Here is a 20,111-nt window from a genome sequence, read left to right on the forward strand (position 1 = left end):
GCATGTAACGAATAAACAACATGGCGGATAGCGGAGCAGGAGATTTCAGCGATTTGGAAATTGAGAAAAATAAGCAATCTGGCGTGGCTTTTCATGTCAGCACTGAAGAAGAGGGTGAAAGGAGACCTCGAAGTGCCGTGCCAGAAAGACTGAAAAGTTACAAGAAGAGAACTGTTACGAGAGAGGAACTGGAACAAAAGCAGTTGGAAGCAGAGAGCAGAAGAAAGGTAGTTACTTACTTTGAGTTACTTTCAGTTGCTTTCCGATACAGGTCCCAAGGGTTCCTCATCATCGGAACCCACTACAAGTTCTGGCTGCTTATGTCCGCCACTCCTGATTATCTGTACTTTTGCCTTAAAATCTTAAAACATAATTTCTTGGTCTGACCAGAATTTGTTGAGCCTGTTCTTGAAAGCGTTCACAGTTTTGGCACTAACGACATGTGTTGGTAGGCTGTTCCAAATGTTCATCATCATCATCCGTAGAGTGTCCACAATCATCAAGTTGATTATTCTGACACTTGTAGGGGTGTGTGTGTGGGGGGGGGGGGGGGGGGGGGTTAAAACACACACACACACATTGCCATAATGATTTTCATAAGAGGCAAATCATTTCTCTAATCTGCAGATGGAAAATGAATTGTTTTAGGACAAAATATGTCAGTAATGTTTCTTGCATCTGTGGTGCTCACATAACAACCGATCATATACCAACTTGCGATATGTTAAAGTCTCAAATCCCTGAACTGAAATCATCTTCAGTGTTGACGATCTTCAGCAGTCCATTGCTAATGTATGACTTTTTCAACTCCTTGTTAAATAGTCCTGTTGGTTCGCTGTTATAGTTGTTAGTTTTTCATTAGAAATATGTTATATTGTTATGTGTTGTGTTTTTTTGTTGTTGTTTTTTAAACAAAACTTAAATCAGTAATTTTCACACACACACACACACACACACACACACACACACACACACACACACACACACACATACACACACACACACTTTCACTTACTCGTATGCGTACACAGTAATTCCCCCCCCCCCCTCCTCCCACTCGATTTTTTTCCTTCCCTCGTCTAATATCACTTTTAGTGAAAAGACGTTAAACTAAAGAACGAACGAAACACACACACACACACACACACTACTGGTGGAGTTTAAGAGCTTCCGATGTGAACACGCCAGGAGACGCAGCTCCAACCACAGCCTCAGTCAATGTATCATTCCACTCAGAGATTGTTCACGGGAGGAACGAGTGAATTTGGTAGTCCCGTAGACACTGAAGTCTAGCAAGCTGCCTTGAATGTCGGTGATGCTGGCGGTTCTTTTGAAGTGATTTAAAACGAAACGTGCTGATCTTCGTTGCACGACCTCAATTTTTGTGATCTGTCCTTTGTACGGGTCCCACACAGTACTTGCATATTCCAGAACAGGCCGTACCAGAACCTTGTAGGCTGTATTTTTTAGTCTGATGTTACTGACTCTAAGGTTTTGATGCAAAAACCCTAACGTTTTGTCAGCTTTGTTCATGATGTTATGAACATGGAGATCCCAATCTAGGTCTTGTGCGATCATGACCCCCAAATAGTTTGCTGAGGTGACATTGGCAAGCGTCTGGTTGCACAGCTGGTACAATGGTGTCAGCAGCTTCTTCTTTCTCTTGGGACTGATAACCGGGAGGGTGATACATTTCCCACGGTGGAATGACATGTCCCATCTTTCCTCCCATTTCTCTAGTTGGAGATCTGTTTGTAGTTGGGTCTGGTCTTGGCCTGCTGTTATTGGCCTGTAGGGGGCGGTGTTGTCTGCAAAAAGTCACGTGGGTGAGAAGACAGTTCCAGGCAAGTCGTTAATGTAAACCAAGAACAAGCTTGGCCCAAGAACGGAGCCCTGAGGTACTCCAGATTTCATGGCGACCGAGTCTGACTTCGCACTGTCAACCACCACAGCCTGCCTCCAGTCTAGTAGAAAACCTCCAATCCATCTGTTAACATGGCCTTGAACTCCATTATGGTGCAGTTTATGCAGGAGGAGGGAATGACTGACCTTGTTGAAGGCAGTTCTTAGTGCAAATGAGGACCATTCACCAGTCCTTTTAGTTTGACTATTTCAATGTGGATGAAGTGCATCGTCTGTTCCCAGTAATTCTACCATCCTAATAACAATAATGATAATGATAATAACAATAATAATAATATTATTAGTGATAATAATGATAATAATAATATTATTACTATTGTTATTAAGTTCCCTGATAACCTCCTTTATTCTGACTCCCTTGCCTCTTTCAAATCTGGTCACAAAACTCACCTCTTCCTTCAGCAATAAGTTTAGTTGTGGCAGGTCCACTTCTTTGTGTGTGGTGTCATTGACTATGTGTGTATACATATGTATGTGTACACAAACACATGCATGTGTATGAATGTGTGTGTGTGTGTGTGTATGTGTGTGTGTGTGTGCATGCGCGTGGCTGTATGCGTGTGTGAGCGCGTCTGTGCACGTGTTTGTGTGTGCCTATGTGCTCGCACATGTGGAGAGCAGTTGCTATGTACATATGTATGTTAAGATGTATGTATGCATGTGTTTGTGTGTGTGTGTGTGTGTGTGTGTGTGTGTGTGTGTGCTTCACTTTATTTTTAGCATCTAAATGCATATTTTAAATATCGGAATTTACATTGTACAGTGCAATCAAGCATGCTTTACACAGAAAAGCACTTAATTAAATCATTATCATTATTACTATTATTTTTATTTTTATTGTCATTATTCTAATATAAATAGTATGAAAGAAACAGAAAGTTTGTTGGCAGCAGCAGTGGAAAGGGAAAACAAATTTCAAATGCCATACTTACATAGCTGACAAGAAAGTTGAGTTCTGCTTGCATAAAGCTTACAGTACATAGGTCTCAGCTTCAAATCATGACAGCATCTACAAGATGAGTGTAGGATGGGTGCTGTTTGGATAAAGTTTGTATAATGGGGAATTTTGATTTTCCTTCAGTAAAATGGGATAGAACTTGGACTTGAACAAAAGATAATGATGTTATTGAACTTTTACTTGATGCCTTTTTCACACAGAAGATAAAGAAGCCAACAAGAAGAAGGTAAAGGCAGACATGATCAGATATACAAGACTTGGTCCATAGTATGTGGAGAAAACTTTATTTCCAATATAATCATCTAGTTCCTCTAGGATAAAGAGGATACCTTATACTTTCACCTGTTTGTTCCTAAACTCAGCGCTGGTACTACCTGGCATTATAAGCATAATCTAAAAACAAAAGGCAGCCACAAAGCAATGCGAGAAGAAATAGTGATAATAGATAGGTCAGCTATAAATTGTCAAGACATAGATAAGGCTTGCAGTCATATTTAATCAGTGATTTACAATATAATGGAGAAACATGTACCACTAAAGATGAACAAAGCAAAAACAGAAAAAAAAGATACAGACCAGTCTGGCTGGATAAAAAAAAAAATTGCACAAAGACTAAGTGAAAGCTATAAAGAAAAAGTACGACTCATTTAAAAGATTCTGAAAAAGTAAATCTGGAAGAGACTTCCAGAAATACATTGAAGTGAGAAATAAATGCAAACAAAAAAAAAAATAAAAAGAGCAAAGAAGAATCATGAGGAACAAATAGCAAAGGACTGTAAAACTAAACCAAAATAATTTTGGAAGTATGTACAAGAAAAGAGTAAAGTAAATACGGGTATTGGTCCTCTAAGATAAGAAAATCGAGAAATGGCAACGCGATGGAAGTATGTACAAGAAAAGAGTAAAGTAAATACGGGTATTGGTCCTCTAAGATAAGAAAATCGAGAAATGGCAACGCGATGTGGTACAATGGTACAATATTTCAAGTAATAGACGGCAGTTACGAAAAAGATTTACATACAATACAGAAATGGTCAGAAACTTGGACTCTTTATTGTTAAAAAATGTAAAGTCCTTCATACTGGAAGAAAAAATCCCAGACATAATTATGCAGTGAATTTCAACAATAGCATAAATCATAAAAATACAAAGATCTGGGAGTTGCTTTTGATGAAACCGTATCTTTTGATGTACATACACAGAAGGCAATTGCCAAAGCAAACCAAATTATAGTTGACTTTTTTTTTTTTTTTAAATAGTCTTTGATTATACTGGTAAAGATACTTTTCAAAATTGTACAAACCCCTATTTCAGACACATATACAGCATGGAAATGCAGTATGGTACCCATACTTAAGACAGTCTATTGCATCTAACACAGAACACAGCACAACACCATGTCACACCACACTGTACACCACAACTAAAAACACAGCACAACACCATGTCACACCACACTGTACACCACAACTAAAAACACAGCACAACACCATGTCACACCACACTGTACACCACAACTAAAAACACAGCACAACACCATGTCACACCACACTGTACACCACAACTGAAAACACAGCACAACACCATGTCACACCACACTGTACACCACAACTGAAAACACAGCACAACACCATGTCACACCACAACTAACGCACAGCAAAGCACAACATCATATCACACCACAACTAATGCACAGCACAGCACAACACCATGTCACACCACCACTAACACACAGCACAGCACAACACCATGTCACACCACCACTAACACACAGCACAGCACAACACCATGTCACACCACCACTAACACACAGCACAGCACAACACCATGTCACACCACAACTAACATACAGCACAGCACAACACCATGTCACACCACAGCTAACATACAGCACAGCACAATGCCATGTCACACCACAACTAAACCATGTCACACCACAACTAACATGGTGGTGTGTGTCCATCGAGATCGATGATGACCATCGTTGTCATCCAGCTGGGGGATGGGGGGAGGGTGGTGGTGGGGTGGGGGGGAGGATGCTCATGAATCTATCTGTGAATGCGCAGATGGCTGAATAGTCCAATCTGCGCACGAAATGTTCGCTGACAGTTGGGGCAGACAAAGACAGGCATACCATTGTCAGGGAGCTTGTTTGCCCGTGACTTTCTGGCCTGCCTCTTCTGAACAGCTGCAGCAGTCCTGTTGGCCTCGCACAACTTGGCGCCTTTGTGCACAGCAGCACGCCATTTGTCACGGTCCACTGCAGATTCCTCCCAGGAGTCAGGGTTGATATCAAACGCTTTCAGAGAGACTTTCAGAGTATATCTGAAGCGCTTCTTCTGACCTCCGTGTGATCTCTTCCCTTGTTGCAGCTCGCCATAGAAGAGCCTTTTGGGCAGCCGATGGTCTGGCATGCGCGCCACGTGTCCAGCCCAGCGAAGCTGGGACTGCATCAGGATGGTGAAGATGCTGGGAAGGGTGGCTTTTGCGAGCACCTCTGTGTCTGGGGTCTTGTCTTGCCACTTGATGTTCAGTAGCTTCCTGAGGCATGTTGTGTGGAAGTGGTTCAGCTTCTTGGCATGTCGTTGGTACACTGTCCAAGTTTCGCAGGCGTACAATAGTGTGGGGAGAACTACTGCTCTGTAGACCTTTAGCTTGGTCTCAAGACTAATGCCTCTTCTGTTCCAGACATTTGCACTGAGTCTACCAAAAGTTGCGCTTGCTCTTGCAATCCTGACGTTCACTTCATCGTCGATGGTCGCATTTCGTGACAGTGTGCTGCCAAGGTATGTGAACCGCTCCACCGCACTGAGTCTCTGACCGTTGACTGTGATGTTGGGCTCAACGTAGGGTTTCCCTGGGGCTGGCTGATGGAGAACTTCAGTTTTCCTCGTGCTGATGGTAAGGCCAAAGTTCCTGCTGGCAGTGGCAAACTTGTCAACGCTGAGTTGCATGTCAGCTTCAGATCCAGCGTTGAGGGCACAATCATCAGCAAACAAAAAGTCTCTGATGATGTCTGTCATGACCTTCGTTTTTGCTTGAAGCCTTCTGAGGTTAAACAACTTACCATCTGTTCGGTACTTTAGGCCGATTCCAACACCGCCATCTCTGAAGGCATCAGTATCAATCAATCAATCAATCAAAAACACTTTATTAATCCACATGGAAATTAAGTTGTGCAATCACAGGCTCATTGTAAACACTGGCATAAAATCATGCGCAACATAAGAAGAGATTAAAACTAGTCAAATAAGAATTCCCAATAGCTGACGATATACTAACCCCCCCACCCCCCACACCCCCACTCACATACTCATGTTAAGACAATAGGGTATTGCACAACAATATTAACAAATGAAAACATCCAACAAAAAAAGGGTATAAGATTACTAAAAATGACATGCGCGCACGCACGCACACACACCCACCCACACACACACGTTAAGACCATAAGGTATTGTACAACAATACATAAATAAAAACATCAAGGGAATAAATCGTATATATAAGTAAAATGCACACACACACACACACACACACACACACACACACACACACACACACACACACACACACACACACTCACTCACACACACACAAACAACGTATGCATGCACATAACATATGTCACGCCAATAAGATTAGAACATTAACATTAAGATACATGAAATCCAAGTAAAATAAGAAAATATTTTAAAATCACTTCCGATCACACACACACACACAAATGCTTGCTTGCCCGTGCTCACCCGCTCAGTCCCACATGCACGCATAATGTCTGCTCCCATACACTCGTCTGCTGGTGAAGTTCAGGTGTTGCTGTGGCGAGGGGGCTTGGGGGGTGGGAGGGTTCACTTAGTGTATTGGATGTTTTGATTGTGTCCGCGAATGGCTGTAGGAATAAATGAATTAATGTATCGAGATGTTCTTGCGCGTGGAGCTCTAAACCTACCACTTATGTCTGACCTTCTGCTATTAATGTCATCATGTAGTGGGTGTCTTACGTCGGTCAAAATTGTTATTAGTCTGTCAGTCAATTTTCTATTGTGCATGTCGCTAAAGGTGTCTTGTCTTATACCCACCACCCCACCCGCTTTCCTAATGACTTTTTCCAACCTGTCTTTGTCATGTTTGGTCAGGTTTCCCCCCCAGCACACGGCTCCGTATGTTAAAACACTACAGACAACAGATGTGTAAAACATTTGGAGCATCTGCTTGCATACATTAAAAGATTTCATTTTTCTAAGACAGTACATGCGACTGTTGCTCTTTTTAATGAGTGCAGTTGAGTTTTCATTCCAAGACAGCTTATTGTCGATTATCACACCGAGATATTTGTATGAGTCTACTTGTTCGACCACTTCATTTTTTGTGATGATTTTACTTAAAGTTGATTTCTTTTTTCTGAAGTCGATTACAAGCTCTTTGGTTTTGCCAACATTCAGCTCAAGGAAATTTTCTTCACACCAGTTCACAAACCTGTCAATTTCTCTTCGGTAGTCAGTGTCATCGTCGTCAGTAATAAGTCCTGTCAGTGCGGAGTCATCTGCAAACTTAACGAGGGGACACGAATTGGTCAGGCTTCTGCATTCAGCCGTATACAAGGTAAAAAGAAAAGGCGAGAGGACTGTACCTTGTGGTGCACCTGTGTTTGTGAAAGAGACAGTAGACATAAAATCATTTAATTTTACAAACTGAGGCCTTTTAGTAAGATAGTCTAAAACCCATAAAATCGTCGGAAAAGCGAGTCCCATGTGCATCAGCTTTTTTGCTAAGAGGTGAGGTTGAATTGTATTAAAAGCACTAGAAAAATCAAAGAACATCAAGCGGACACAGGTATTTGATTTGTCTAGGTGTTCATAGATTTTGTTCAAGACAAACAGTATTGCATCATCCGTACATCTGTTTCTCCTGTATGCAAATTGCAAGGGATCTAAAAATGGTTTGACAGACTCCTGCAAATAGACAAGTATCACTCTCTCAAAAACTTTCATCACAGCAGATGTCAGTGCTACAGGACGGAGGTCATTCATACATGAAACATGTGTTTTCTTAGGTACAGGTATAATGCAGGAAGTTTTCCAGATAGATGGTATTTTGCATTCACTAAGAGACTGATTAAAAATAATTGTTAAAATCTGGTAGAGCTGAGCTGCACAGTATTTCAGTGTATTTGATCGGATCATATCAGGTCCAGGTGCTTTGTTTGGTTTCACTCGTTTTAATTGTGAAAGCACTTCCTCTTCATACACAACAATGCATTCGTCTATCTTAACATTTAAAATATCACTTAAATCTTGTCTTTCTGCGCTAAAATCGTGACAATCAAAACGAGCAAAAAAGTCATTCAGTTTGTTTGCTTCTTCTTCTGATGATGATAAAACCGTTTCTTTCCCCCCCTTTCTACCTTTGTATCCACTCATTAGTTTCATCCCTTCCCACACCCCTTTCATGTTGTTGCTGAGTAATTTGTTTTCTATTTTCCGCTTATAATTTTCTCTGCCCTCTTGCAAGTCTTTCTTAACCTGTCTTTGTGCTTCCCTAATCTCTTCTTTTACCCCTCCCTTAAAAGCATTTTTCTTAGCATTAAGAGTACCTTTGATCCGTTTCGAAATCCAGGGTTTGTTATTGGCAAAAATTTTAACATCTCTAGCTGGAACAACACAATCTTCACAAAACTTAATGTAATCTGTAACTGTATCTGCTAATTCACATACATTGTCCGTGGCCTCAACAAACACATTCCAGTCTGTGCACTCAAAACAGCCTCTTAAGGTGTCAATGGAGTCAGCTGACCAGTCACGCACTGACACTTTCACAGGCGGCTGACGTTTCACTAAAGGTCTGTAACGACTAAAGGTCTGTAACGACTAAAGGTCTGTAACGAACTAAAGGTCTGTAACGACTAAAGGTCTGTAACGACTAAAGGTCTGTAACGATTGCAGAGAACATGAGGCTGAACAGCGTTGGAGCCAGGACGCAGCCTTGCTTGACACCATTTGTGACAGCAAAAGGAGCAGATGTTTCGCCTTTGTCCTGGACTCGAGCCTGCATGCCTTCATGGAATTGGCTGACCAAGGAAATAAATTTCCGAGGGCATCCGTACTTGGCCATGATCTTCCACAGTCCCTCTCTACTCACGGTGTCGAAGGCCTTAGTGAGGTCGACATAGGTGGAGAACAGATCAGCATTTTGCTCCTGACATTTCTCTTGCAGCTGCCTTGCAGCAAACACCATGTCGGTGGTTCCACGCTCTTTCCGGAATCCACATTGGCTCTCAGGCAAATGACCTTGGTCAAGGTGTGCTGTGAGGCGGTTTAGTAGGATCCTGGCAACTATCTTGCCTGCGATGGAGAGCAAGGAAATGCCCCGATGGTTATCACAGGCTTGCCGGTTCCCCTTTCGCTTGTACAAGTGAATGATAGATGCATCTTTGAAATCCTGGGGGATCGTCTCTTCTTTCCACGTGAGTGAGTACAGCTGATGGAGCTTCTCAGTCAGCACAGTGCCTCCATCCTTGTAGACCTCTGCTGGTATGGAGTCTGAGCCAGGTGCTTTGCCACTGGATAGCAGACGAATTGCTTTCTGGGTCTCAAGAGGTGTTGGCGGATCGTCCAGTGCTTCGTTGATGGGGACTTGTGGGAGACGGTCTATGGCTTCATCATTTATGGAGGAAGGGCGATTTAAGACACTGTTGAAGTGCTCAGCCCAGCGTTCGAGAATTTTCTCCTTCTCGGTGATCAAGGTATTCCCATCTGCACTGAGGAGGGGGGATGATCCTGAGGATGTGGGGCCGTAGACTTCTTTTAAGGCATCATAGAACCTCTTCATATCGTGCCTGTCAGCATATCCCTGGATCTCATCAGCTTTGTCACTCAGCCACTTATCCTGCATCTGGCGTAACTTTTGCTGAACAGTCCTGCGGATGGCATCGTACACATCCTTTTTTGATGTGGACTTTGGGTTGCTCAGGTAGGCTTGATGCAGACGGCGTTTCTCATCCAGAAGCTGCTTGATTTCATCACAGTTTTCATCAAACCAGTCTTTGTGCTTTCTGGACATGGGTCCCAGGGTCTCTGAAGCTGTACTATAGATCAGCTCACGCAGGGTCCTCCAGTCAGACTCCACATTCTGGTTGTCCAGAGAGGCGGATTCCAGACGATCTTCCAGCAGCTCCACAAAGGACTGTTTGATGGTGATGTTTTTCAGCTTAGCGATGTTGAGCCGTTTTGGAGCCTTCTGGCCTTGAGGGCGTCTCTTGGGCTGGATTCGAATATTCAGCTTCGAGACTACAAGGCGATGGTCTGTCCAACACTCGGCGCCGCACATGGTCTTTGTTACACGTACATCTTGCCTATCCCTTTTCCTGACGATGACATAATCGATGAGATGCCAATGCTTTGAGCGAGGGTGCATCCATGACGTCCTGTTACGGCTAGGGAGGCAGAAAACTGTGTTGGTTATCAACAGTTCGTGCTCTGCACAGGTCTGAAGCAAAAGCAGTCCATTTGGGTTGCAGTGGCCCACACCGTGCTTTCCAATCACTCCATCCCAGGAGATGTAGTCAGAGCCAACTCTAGCATTGAAGTCCCCAAGAATGATGAGCTTGTCTGCTTTTGGGATAGCAGCAATGACAGAGTGAAGGTCCTCGTAGAACTTCGCCTTCACTTCATCCGGGTTGGTCATGGTTGGGGCGTAGGCACTGACAATGGTGAGGTGCTTCTGGCCAGATGCCAGTGGGAGTTTCATGGTCATAAACCTATCGTTGACTCCCTTTGGGATTCCAGCTAGCTCGCTGACAAGTGCTGTTTTTACTGCAAAACCAACGCCAGCCTCACGTCGCTCTTCGCTTCCTCGTCCACTCCAGAAGAAGCACAGCACAACACCATGTAACACCACAGCTAACACACAGCACAGCACAATGCCATGTCATACCACAACTAAACCATGTCACACCACAACTAACATACAGCACAGCACAACACCATGTAACACCACAGCTAACACACAGCACAGCACAACGCCATGTCACACCACAACTAAACCATGTCACACCACAACTAACATACAGCACAGCACAACACCATGTAACACCACAGCTAACACACAGCACAGCACAATGCCATGTCACACCACAACTAAACCATGTCACACCACAACTAACACACAGCACAGCACAACACCATGTCACACCACAACTAACACACAACACAGCACAACACCATGTCACACCACAGCTAACACACAGCACAGCACAACACCATGTCACACCACAACTAACACACAGCACACCACAACACCATGTCACACCACAGCTAACATACAGCACAACACAACACCATGTCACACCACAACTAACACACAACACAGCACAGCACCATGTCACACCACAACTAACACACAACACAGCACAGCACCATGTCACACCACAACTAACACACAACACAGCACAACACCATGTCACACCACAACTAACACACAACACAGCACAGCACCATGTCACACCACAACTAACACACAACACAGCACAGCACCATGTCACACCACAGCTAACATACAGCACAGCACAACACCATGTCACACCACAGCTAACACACAGCACAGCAAAACAGCATGTAACACCACAACTAGCACACAGCACACCACAACACCATGTCACACCACACCTAACACACAACACCATGTCACACCACAACCAACACACAACACAGCAAAACAGCATGTCACACCACAACTAACACACAGCACACCACAACACCATGTCACACCACAACTTACACACAGCACAACACAACACCATGTCACACCACAACTAACACACAGCACAGCACAACACCATGTCACACCACAACTTACACACAGCACAACACAACACCATGTCACACCACAACTAACACACAACACAACACAACACCATGTCACACCACAACTAACACACAGCACACCACAACACCATGTCACACCACAACAAACACACAACAGCATGTCACACCACAACTAACACACAACACAACACAACACCATGTCACACCACAACTAACACACAGCACAGCAAAACAGCATGTCACACCACAACTAACACACAGCACACCACAACACCATGTCACACCACAACTTACACACAGCACAACACAACACCATGTCACACCACAACTAACACACAGCACAGCACAACACCATGTCACACCACAACTTACACACAGCACAACACAACACCATGTCACACCACAACTTACACACAGCACAACACAACACCATGTCACACCACAACTAACACACAACACAGCACAGCACCATGTCACACCACAACTTACACACAGCACAACACAACACCATGTCACACCACAACTAACACACAACACAACACAACACCATGTCACACCACAACTAACACACAGCACAACACAACACCATGTCACACCACAACTAACACACAGCACAGCAAAACAGCATGTCACACCACAACTAGCACACAACACACCACAACACCATGTCACACCACAATGAACATCACAACTAACACACAGCACAACAGACAGACATACAGCCAGCACAACAACACAGCCAGCCAGCACAACAACACACAACACAGCCAGCCAGCACTACAACACAGCCAGCACAATGACACAACCAGCACAATAACACAGCCAACACAGCAACACAGCCAGCCAACACAACAACACAGCCTGCCTGCACAACAACACAGCCTGCCTGCACAACAACACAACCAGCACAATGACACAACCAGTACAACAACACAGCCTGCCAGCACGACAACACAGCCAGCACGACAACACAGCCAGTACAACAACACTGCCAGCACAACAACACAACCAGCCAGCACAACAACACAGCCAGCCAGCACAACAACACAGCCAGCACAACAACACAACCAGTACAACAACACAGCCAGCACAACAACACAGCCTGCCAGTACAACAACACAGCCAGCACAACAACACAGCCTGCCAGTACGACAACACAGCCAGCACAACAACACAGCCAGCACAACAACACAGCCTGCCAGCACGACAACACAGCCAGCACGGCAACACAGCCAGCACGGCAACACAGCCTGCACAACAACACAGCCTGCCAACACAACAACACAGCCAGCACAACAACACAGACAGCACAACAATACAGCCTGCCAGCACAACAACACAGCCTGCACAACAACACAGCCTGCCAGCACAACAACACAGCCAACACAACAACACAGCCAGCACAACAACACAGCCAGCACAACAACACAGCTAGCACAACAACACTGCCAGCACAACAACACAGCCTGCACAACAACACAGCCTGCCAGCACAACAACACAGCCAGCACAACAACACAGCCAGCACAACAACACAACCTGCCAACACAACAACACAACCTGCCAACACAACAACACAGCCTGCCAGCACAACAACACAGCCAGCACAACAACACAGCCTGCCAACACAACAACAAATCCAGCACAACAACACAGCCTGCACAACAACACAGCCAGCCAACACAACAACACAGCCAGCACAACAACACAGCCAGCACAACAACACAGCCAGCCAGCACGACAACACAGCCAGCACAACAACACAGCCTGCACAACAACACAGCCAGCCAACACAACAACACAGCCAGCACGACAACACAGCCAGCACAACAACACAGCCAACACAACAACACAGCCTGCCAGCAAAACAACACAGCCTGCCAGCACGACAACACAGCCAGCACAACAACACAGCCAGCACAACAACACAGCCAGCCAGCACAACACAGCCAGCCAGCACAACACAGCCAGCCAGCACAACACAGCCAGCCAGCACAACAACACAGCCAGCACAACAACACAGCCAGCACGACAACACAGCCAGCACAACAACACAGCCTGCACCACAACACAGCCAGCCAGCACAACAACACAGCCAGCCAGCACAACACAGCCAGCCAGCACAACAACACAGCCAGCCAGCACACACAGCCAGCACAACAACACAGCCAGCCAGCACACACAGCCAGCACTACCCACGGCCAGCACAACACAGAGCCAGCACAACAACACAGCCAGCACAACAACACAGCCAACACAACAACACAGCCAGCCAGCACAACACGGCCTGCACAACAACACAGCCAGCACAACAACACAGCCAGCACTACCCACGGCCAGCACAACACAGAACCAGCCAGCACAACACAGAGCCAGCCAGCACAAGAGCAGTGGCAGGTGACAGTGTGGTGCCTTGTTCCTCCCCAGGAGAAGGAGCAGGAGATGGTGCGGCGGATCCTGCAGGCCAGAGACGACGTGAGCAAGCTGAACCACAACTTCACAGTCCTGTTGGAGGCGGAGGCAGCCCAACGGGGGGAGGGGGCTTGTGGCACAGTGTCACGCCAACAGCTGAAGGACACCTTCCATGCTGTCAACGCTGACTACAACAAGATGGTGAAATCCATCGGCGCCAAGACCCACTGCTCCAACTAGTCTGATGGCGATGTGATCTGTGTGTGTCAGTGTGTGTGTGTGTGTGTGTGTGTGTGTGTGTGTGGTGTGTGTGTGTGTGTGTGTGTGGTGTGTGTGGTGTGTGTGTGTGTGTGTGTGTGTGTGTGTGTTCATTGTAAGTTTTAACTGTCTGATGATTACCATGGAGAAGGATCGATGTTGTCATGAAATATACAATCACTGAAGCTGCTGTGTCAAAAAAAAACTGGATCATTTCTCTGAAATGTTCACTCCTCGCTGTCTCTGTCTGCCGAGTTCCACTGTTGTGAGTGTCTCTTCTTTGTCTCTCTTTCACTCTATCCCCTACTATCCCCCCTCCCTCCCTCTCTCTCTATCACTGTCCCCCACTACACCCTCTCTCTCTATCACTGTTCCCCACTACACCCTCTCTCTCTCTATCACTGTCCCCAACTACACCCTCTCTCTCTATCACTGTCCCCCACTACACCCTCTCTCTCTCTATCACTGTCCCCCACTACACCCTCTCTCTCTCTATCACTGTTCCCCACTACACCCTCTCTCTCTCTATCACTGTTCCCCACTACACCCTCTCTCTCTCTATCACTGTTCCCCACTACACCCTCTCTCTCTCTATCACTGTTCCCCACTACACCCTCTCTCTCTCTATCAATGTTCCCCACTACACCCTCTCTCTCTCTATCACTGTTCCCCACTACACCCTCTCTCTCTCTATCACTGTTCCCCACTACACCCTCTCTCTCTCTATCACTGTTCCCCACTACACCCTCTCTCTCTCTATCAATGTTCCCCACTACACCCTCTCTCTCTATCACTGTCCCCCACTACACCCTCTCTCTCTCTATCAATGTTCCCCACTACACCCTCTCTCTCTATCACTGTTCCCCACTACACCCTCTCTCTCTCTATCACTGTTCCCCACTACACCCTCTCTCTCTCTATCAATGTTCCCCACTACACCCTCTCTCTCTATCACTGTCCCCCACTACACCCTCTCTCTCTATCACTGTCCCCCACTACACCCTCTCTCTCTCTATCACTGTTCCCCACTACACCCTCTCTCTCTATCACTGTCCCCCACTACACCCTCTCTCTCTCTATCACTGTTCCCCACTACACCCTCTCTCCCTCTCTATCACTGTTCCCCACTACACCCTATCTCTCTATCACTGTCCCCCACTACACCCTCTCTCTCTCTCTCTATCACTGTTCCCCACTACACCCTCTCTATCACTGTTCCCCTACTACACCCTCTCTCTCTATCACTGTCCCCCACTACACCCTCTCTCTCTCTATCACTGTCCCCCACTACACCCTCTCTCTCTCTATCACTGTCCCCCACTACACCCTCTCTCTCTATCACTGTTCCCCACTACACCCTCTCTCTCTATCACTGTTCCCCACTACACCCTCTCTCTCTATCACTGTCCCCCACTACACCCTCTCTCTCTATCACTGTCCCCCACTACACCCTCTCTCTCTATCACTGTTCCCCACTACACCCTCTCTCTCATTCACTGTTCCCCACTACACCCTCTCTTTCTATCACTGTCCCCCACTACACCCTCTCTCTCTCTCTATCACTGTCCCCCACTACACCCTCTCTCCCTCTCTATCACTGTCCCCCACTACACCCTCTCTCTCATTCACTGTCCCCCACTACACCCTCTCTCTCTCTATCACTGTCCCCCACTACACCCTCTCTCTCTCTCTATCACTGTCCCCCACTACACCCTCTCTCTCTCTCTATCACTGTCCCCCACTACACCCTCTCTCTCATTCACTGTCCCCCACTACACCCTCTCTCTCTATCAGTGTTCCCCACTACACCCTCTCTTTCTATCACTGTCCCCCTCTACACCCTCTCTCTCTATCAGTGTTCCCCACTACACCCTCTCTCTATCATTGTCCCCCATTACACCCTCTCTCTCTATCACTGTTCCCCACTACATCCTCTCTATCTATCACTGTTCCCCACTACACCCTCTCTCTCTATCACTGTTCCCCACTACCACCCTCTCTCTATCACTGTCCCCCACTATCTCTCCTCTCTCTCTATCACTGTCCCCCACTAACCCCCTCCCCCCTCACTCTCGCTGTCTCTGTCCCCCACTACCCTCTCTCTCTCTGTGCACTTTTAAGGGATAACTTTCTTGATCTTGATGTGTTGAAAACCAAAGAGCTTGTTCTAGGCAGTGAGGGTGACCCCCACAGGCACAAGCCAGTTATAACAGATACAAAACATGTGGAAATAGTGGACAATTTCAAATATCTACCGTCCATAGCTGATCATACTCTTTTTTTCAGTGAACATGTTGATGCTGTTACCAAGAAAATGCTCCAGACATTCATTTCTGTAAAGATGAAGAAGTTTTAATGTTAGTCCACACATCCTTCAGCTTGTATATAGACGTCCTAAAAAGTGCCATTGCTCTCAGCATTGTGGCTTGGTTTGGAAACCTGTCAAGTTAAAGACAAAATCAGGAGTCCTAACACAGCCCCAGCAACAACTGAACACCCTGTTCCAATCTGCTACACAGCCCCAGCAACAGCTGAACACCCTGTTCCAATCTGCTACACAGCCCCAGCTACAACTGAACACCCTGTTCCAATCTGCTACACAGCCCCAGCAACAACTGAACACCCTGTTCCAATCTGCTACACAGCCTCAGCTACAACTGAACACCCTGTTCCAATCTGCTACACAGCCTCAGCTACAACTGAACACCCTGTTCCAATCTGCTACACAGCCTCAGCTACAACTGAACACCCTGTTCCAATCTGCTACACAGCCCCAGCTACAACTGAACACCCTGTTCCAATCTGCTACACAGCCTCAGCTACAACTGAACACCCTGTTCCAATCTGCTACACAGCCCCAGCAACAGCTGAACACCCTGTTCCAATCTGCTACACAGCCCCAGCTACAACTGAACACCCTGTTCCAATCTGCTACACAGCCCCAGCAACAACTGAACACCCTGTTCCAATCTGCTACACAGCCCCAGCTACAACTGAACACCCTGTTCCAATCTGCTACACAGCCCCAGCTACAACTGAACACCCTGTTCCAATCTGCTACACAGCCCCAGCTACAACTGAACACCCTGTTCCAATCTGCTACACAGCCTCAGCTACAACTGAACACCCTGTTCCAATCTGCTACACAGCCCCAGCTACAACTGAACACCCTGTTCCAATCTGCTACACAGCCTCAGCTACAACTGAACACCCTGTTCCAATCTGCTCTCAGCAAGTATCAGTATCAGTATCAGTAGCTCAAGGAGGCGTCACTGCGTTCGGACAAAACCATATACGCTACACCACATCTGCCAAGCAGATGCCTGACCAGCAGCGTAACCCAACGCGCTTAGTCAGGCCTTGAGGAAAAAAAAAAACACACACAAAAAACACAAAAAAACAAACAAACAAAAACCAAAAAAACGGGGGAATAAATAATAGATAAGCTTGCATAAATAAATAAATAATAATTATAATATAGAAAAAGGTAGTAGTAATAATATTAGTAATACTAATAAAATGATAATAATAAAACATAAATAAATAAATAAGACAATGGTGATAAATAAGCGGATAAATGTAAAACATGAAGACACACATTCACACATACACCCACACATGCATAACAGAAATGCACCAAACATGCAGTTTCACAGATATGAAAACACAGTCAAATACATATAAACGTACATGAGCTCCAACACACACACACACACACACACACACACACATTACCTTGCACCTCCTCTACCCCCCTCCTCCACACACTCATTTCTAGTCTACGTATCGCGGCTTCCACGGCACACACACACACACACACACAAACACACACTCACAGAGATGAACACTTACTTGTACAAGCACATATGAAAGCACAGTCAAATACATATAAACGTACATGACACTCAGTTATGACACAACATTGACAGAGTTCTGGCAATTTTATCTTCGCATGGAAGGGAAAACGTGCACAACAACAACCCCAGACATGTTAGACACTGACGGAACCAAGCTTAAGACAAATGAAGAAAAAGGATCTGCCTTGCTCAAACGTTTCATACAACAGAGTGATCAAAGAAACTTAGATGAGAAAAAGAAATATGTTGAGGAGTTAAACCAAACCCTTATGCAGACTGGACCTGATGATGACTTGACAATGGATGATCTAAACGAGGCAATAGCTAAATGCAAGAAAGAATCGGCTCCTGGCCCAGACAAAGTTCGTTACTCAGACATCAAGGAGCTATCGGAAGAAGACAGAAGCAAACTTTTCAATCTATATCAAAACAGTTTCCACAATGGACAGGTGCCGGAGGACTGGACACACAGCTTCTTAAAACCCATACCAAAACCAGGAAAGGACCATCGTCAGGTAAGCGGCTACCGGATCCTAACCATGCAAAACATTGCTGGAAAACTCATGGAACGCATGATAGCCAGGAAACTTGCAAGGGATCTTGAACACAGGCACATTCTCCCTTCAAATCAAGGTGGTTACAGAACAGGCAAGTCCACATGGGAAAATGCAGCTGCTTTTGCATATGAGGTGTACGAAGGATTTCAAAGAAAAGAAGAAAAACTAGCAGTAGCAATTGACCTTGAAGATGCCTACAATAAAGTCCAGTTTGCGCACCTCATGGAGCTGCTACTAAGGTATGGAGTAAGTTTGACACTGACAAGATGGATAGCAGCAGCGCTTCAGGAAAGAACCGTCGTCCTACGCCTCGGAGATTGGATGTCTGCACCTTCTAAACTATCCATGGGACTGCCACAAGGGTCTCCGCTCTCTCCTGTCCTCTACAATGTCTACACGAAGGGCCTTGCAGACTTAAACAACAATGGAATTGCTCGGGTGCTTACCCTTGCGGATGATGGCCTGGTCTTCAAAACTTCGAAAAATGCTCAGGAAAGAACTAAAGCCGTCCAGAAACAACTAAACAATATTGCTCAATGGTGCAAAGACACAGGATCTTCCATCAATCCAGCGAAAGCCCAAACGTTGCTGTGCACCCTCAACAACAAAACCGCAAGCAAATCACCACCTTCTGTGTCATTCGATGGGATTCAAATTGAGAAAACTGAATGCCTACGCTACCTAGGAATACACTTCGACAGGATGCTGACCTTCAGAAAACATACGGAAAATACTGTTCTCAAATGCAAAAAGGGCCTTTCAGTCTTAAAAGCAATGGCAACCAAAGGAATTGAACAACGCCACCTCTTCCTGCTATACCAATCACTCGTCCTCAGTGTGATCGACTACGGACTTGGGCTAACAACACCGTCTCAAAGCAACCTCCTAAAATTAGAAAGAGTACAAAATGAAGCTATGAGGCTGATCCTTGGAACAACAAAAGACACGCCCACAGAAACCATGCGATACCTGCTTGACCTTCCTTCAGTGCAGGCCAGAAACAAGTTAGAACAGGTCAAGACCTACTTCAAAGCATTAGAAAACCCTCAAAACCCACTGCATGACGCAGTCAAAGAACCAAAAGGCAGCCGTCTAGGACGAGGAAGATCATGGATGGGGCAAGCAGAAGACACAATCCAGCTAGTATGCCGACTACAAGACCTGAAAGAAACAAAAGAATGGGAGAAAAACCCCGAAAACTTCAACCATCTATTCAACACAGTCATTTCACCCACTCTAGGAAGACATTGTCGGGAATGGCCAGAGGGCAAAACTGATGCGGAAGTGAAGCTACTTATAGAAGAAAACAGTAAAGAAGAGGA

At 45.7% G+C, this 20,111-nt stretch overlaps 1 protein-coding gene across 1 annotated transcript; it reads left to right on the forward strand.

Annotated features, from left to right (window-relative positions):
• Positions 1–14: 14 nt before the first annotated feature.
• LOC143287947 (uncharacterized) lies at positions 15–14,586 on the forward strand. Its single transcript, XM_076596189.1, has 2 exons — positions 15–227; positions 14,133–14,586. The coding sequence occupies exons 1-2, from the start codon at positions 21–23 to the stop codon at positions 14,355–14,357; spliced, it is 432 nt and encodes a 143-aa protein (XP_076452304.1). The 5' UTR covers positions 15–20; the 3' UTR covers positions 14,358–14,586.
• Positions 14,587–20,111: the final 5,525 nt, after the last annotated feature.

The sequence above is a fragment of the Babylonia areolata genome, chromosome 12 (genome assembly GCF_041734735.1).
Source record: "Babylonia areolata isolate BAREFJ2019XMU chromosome 12, ASM4173473v1, whole genome shotgun sequence".
Lineage (NCBI taxonomy): Eukaryota > Metazoa > Mollusca > Gastropoda > Neogastropoda > Buccinidae > Babylonia > Babylonia areolata.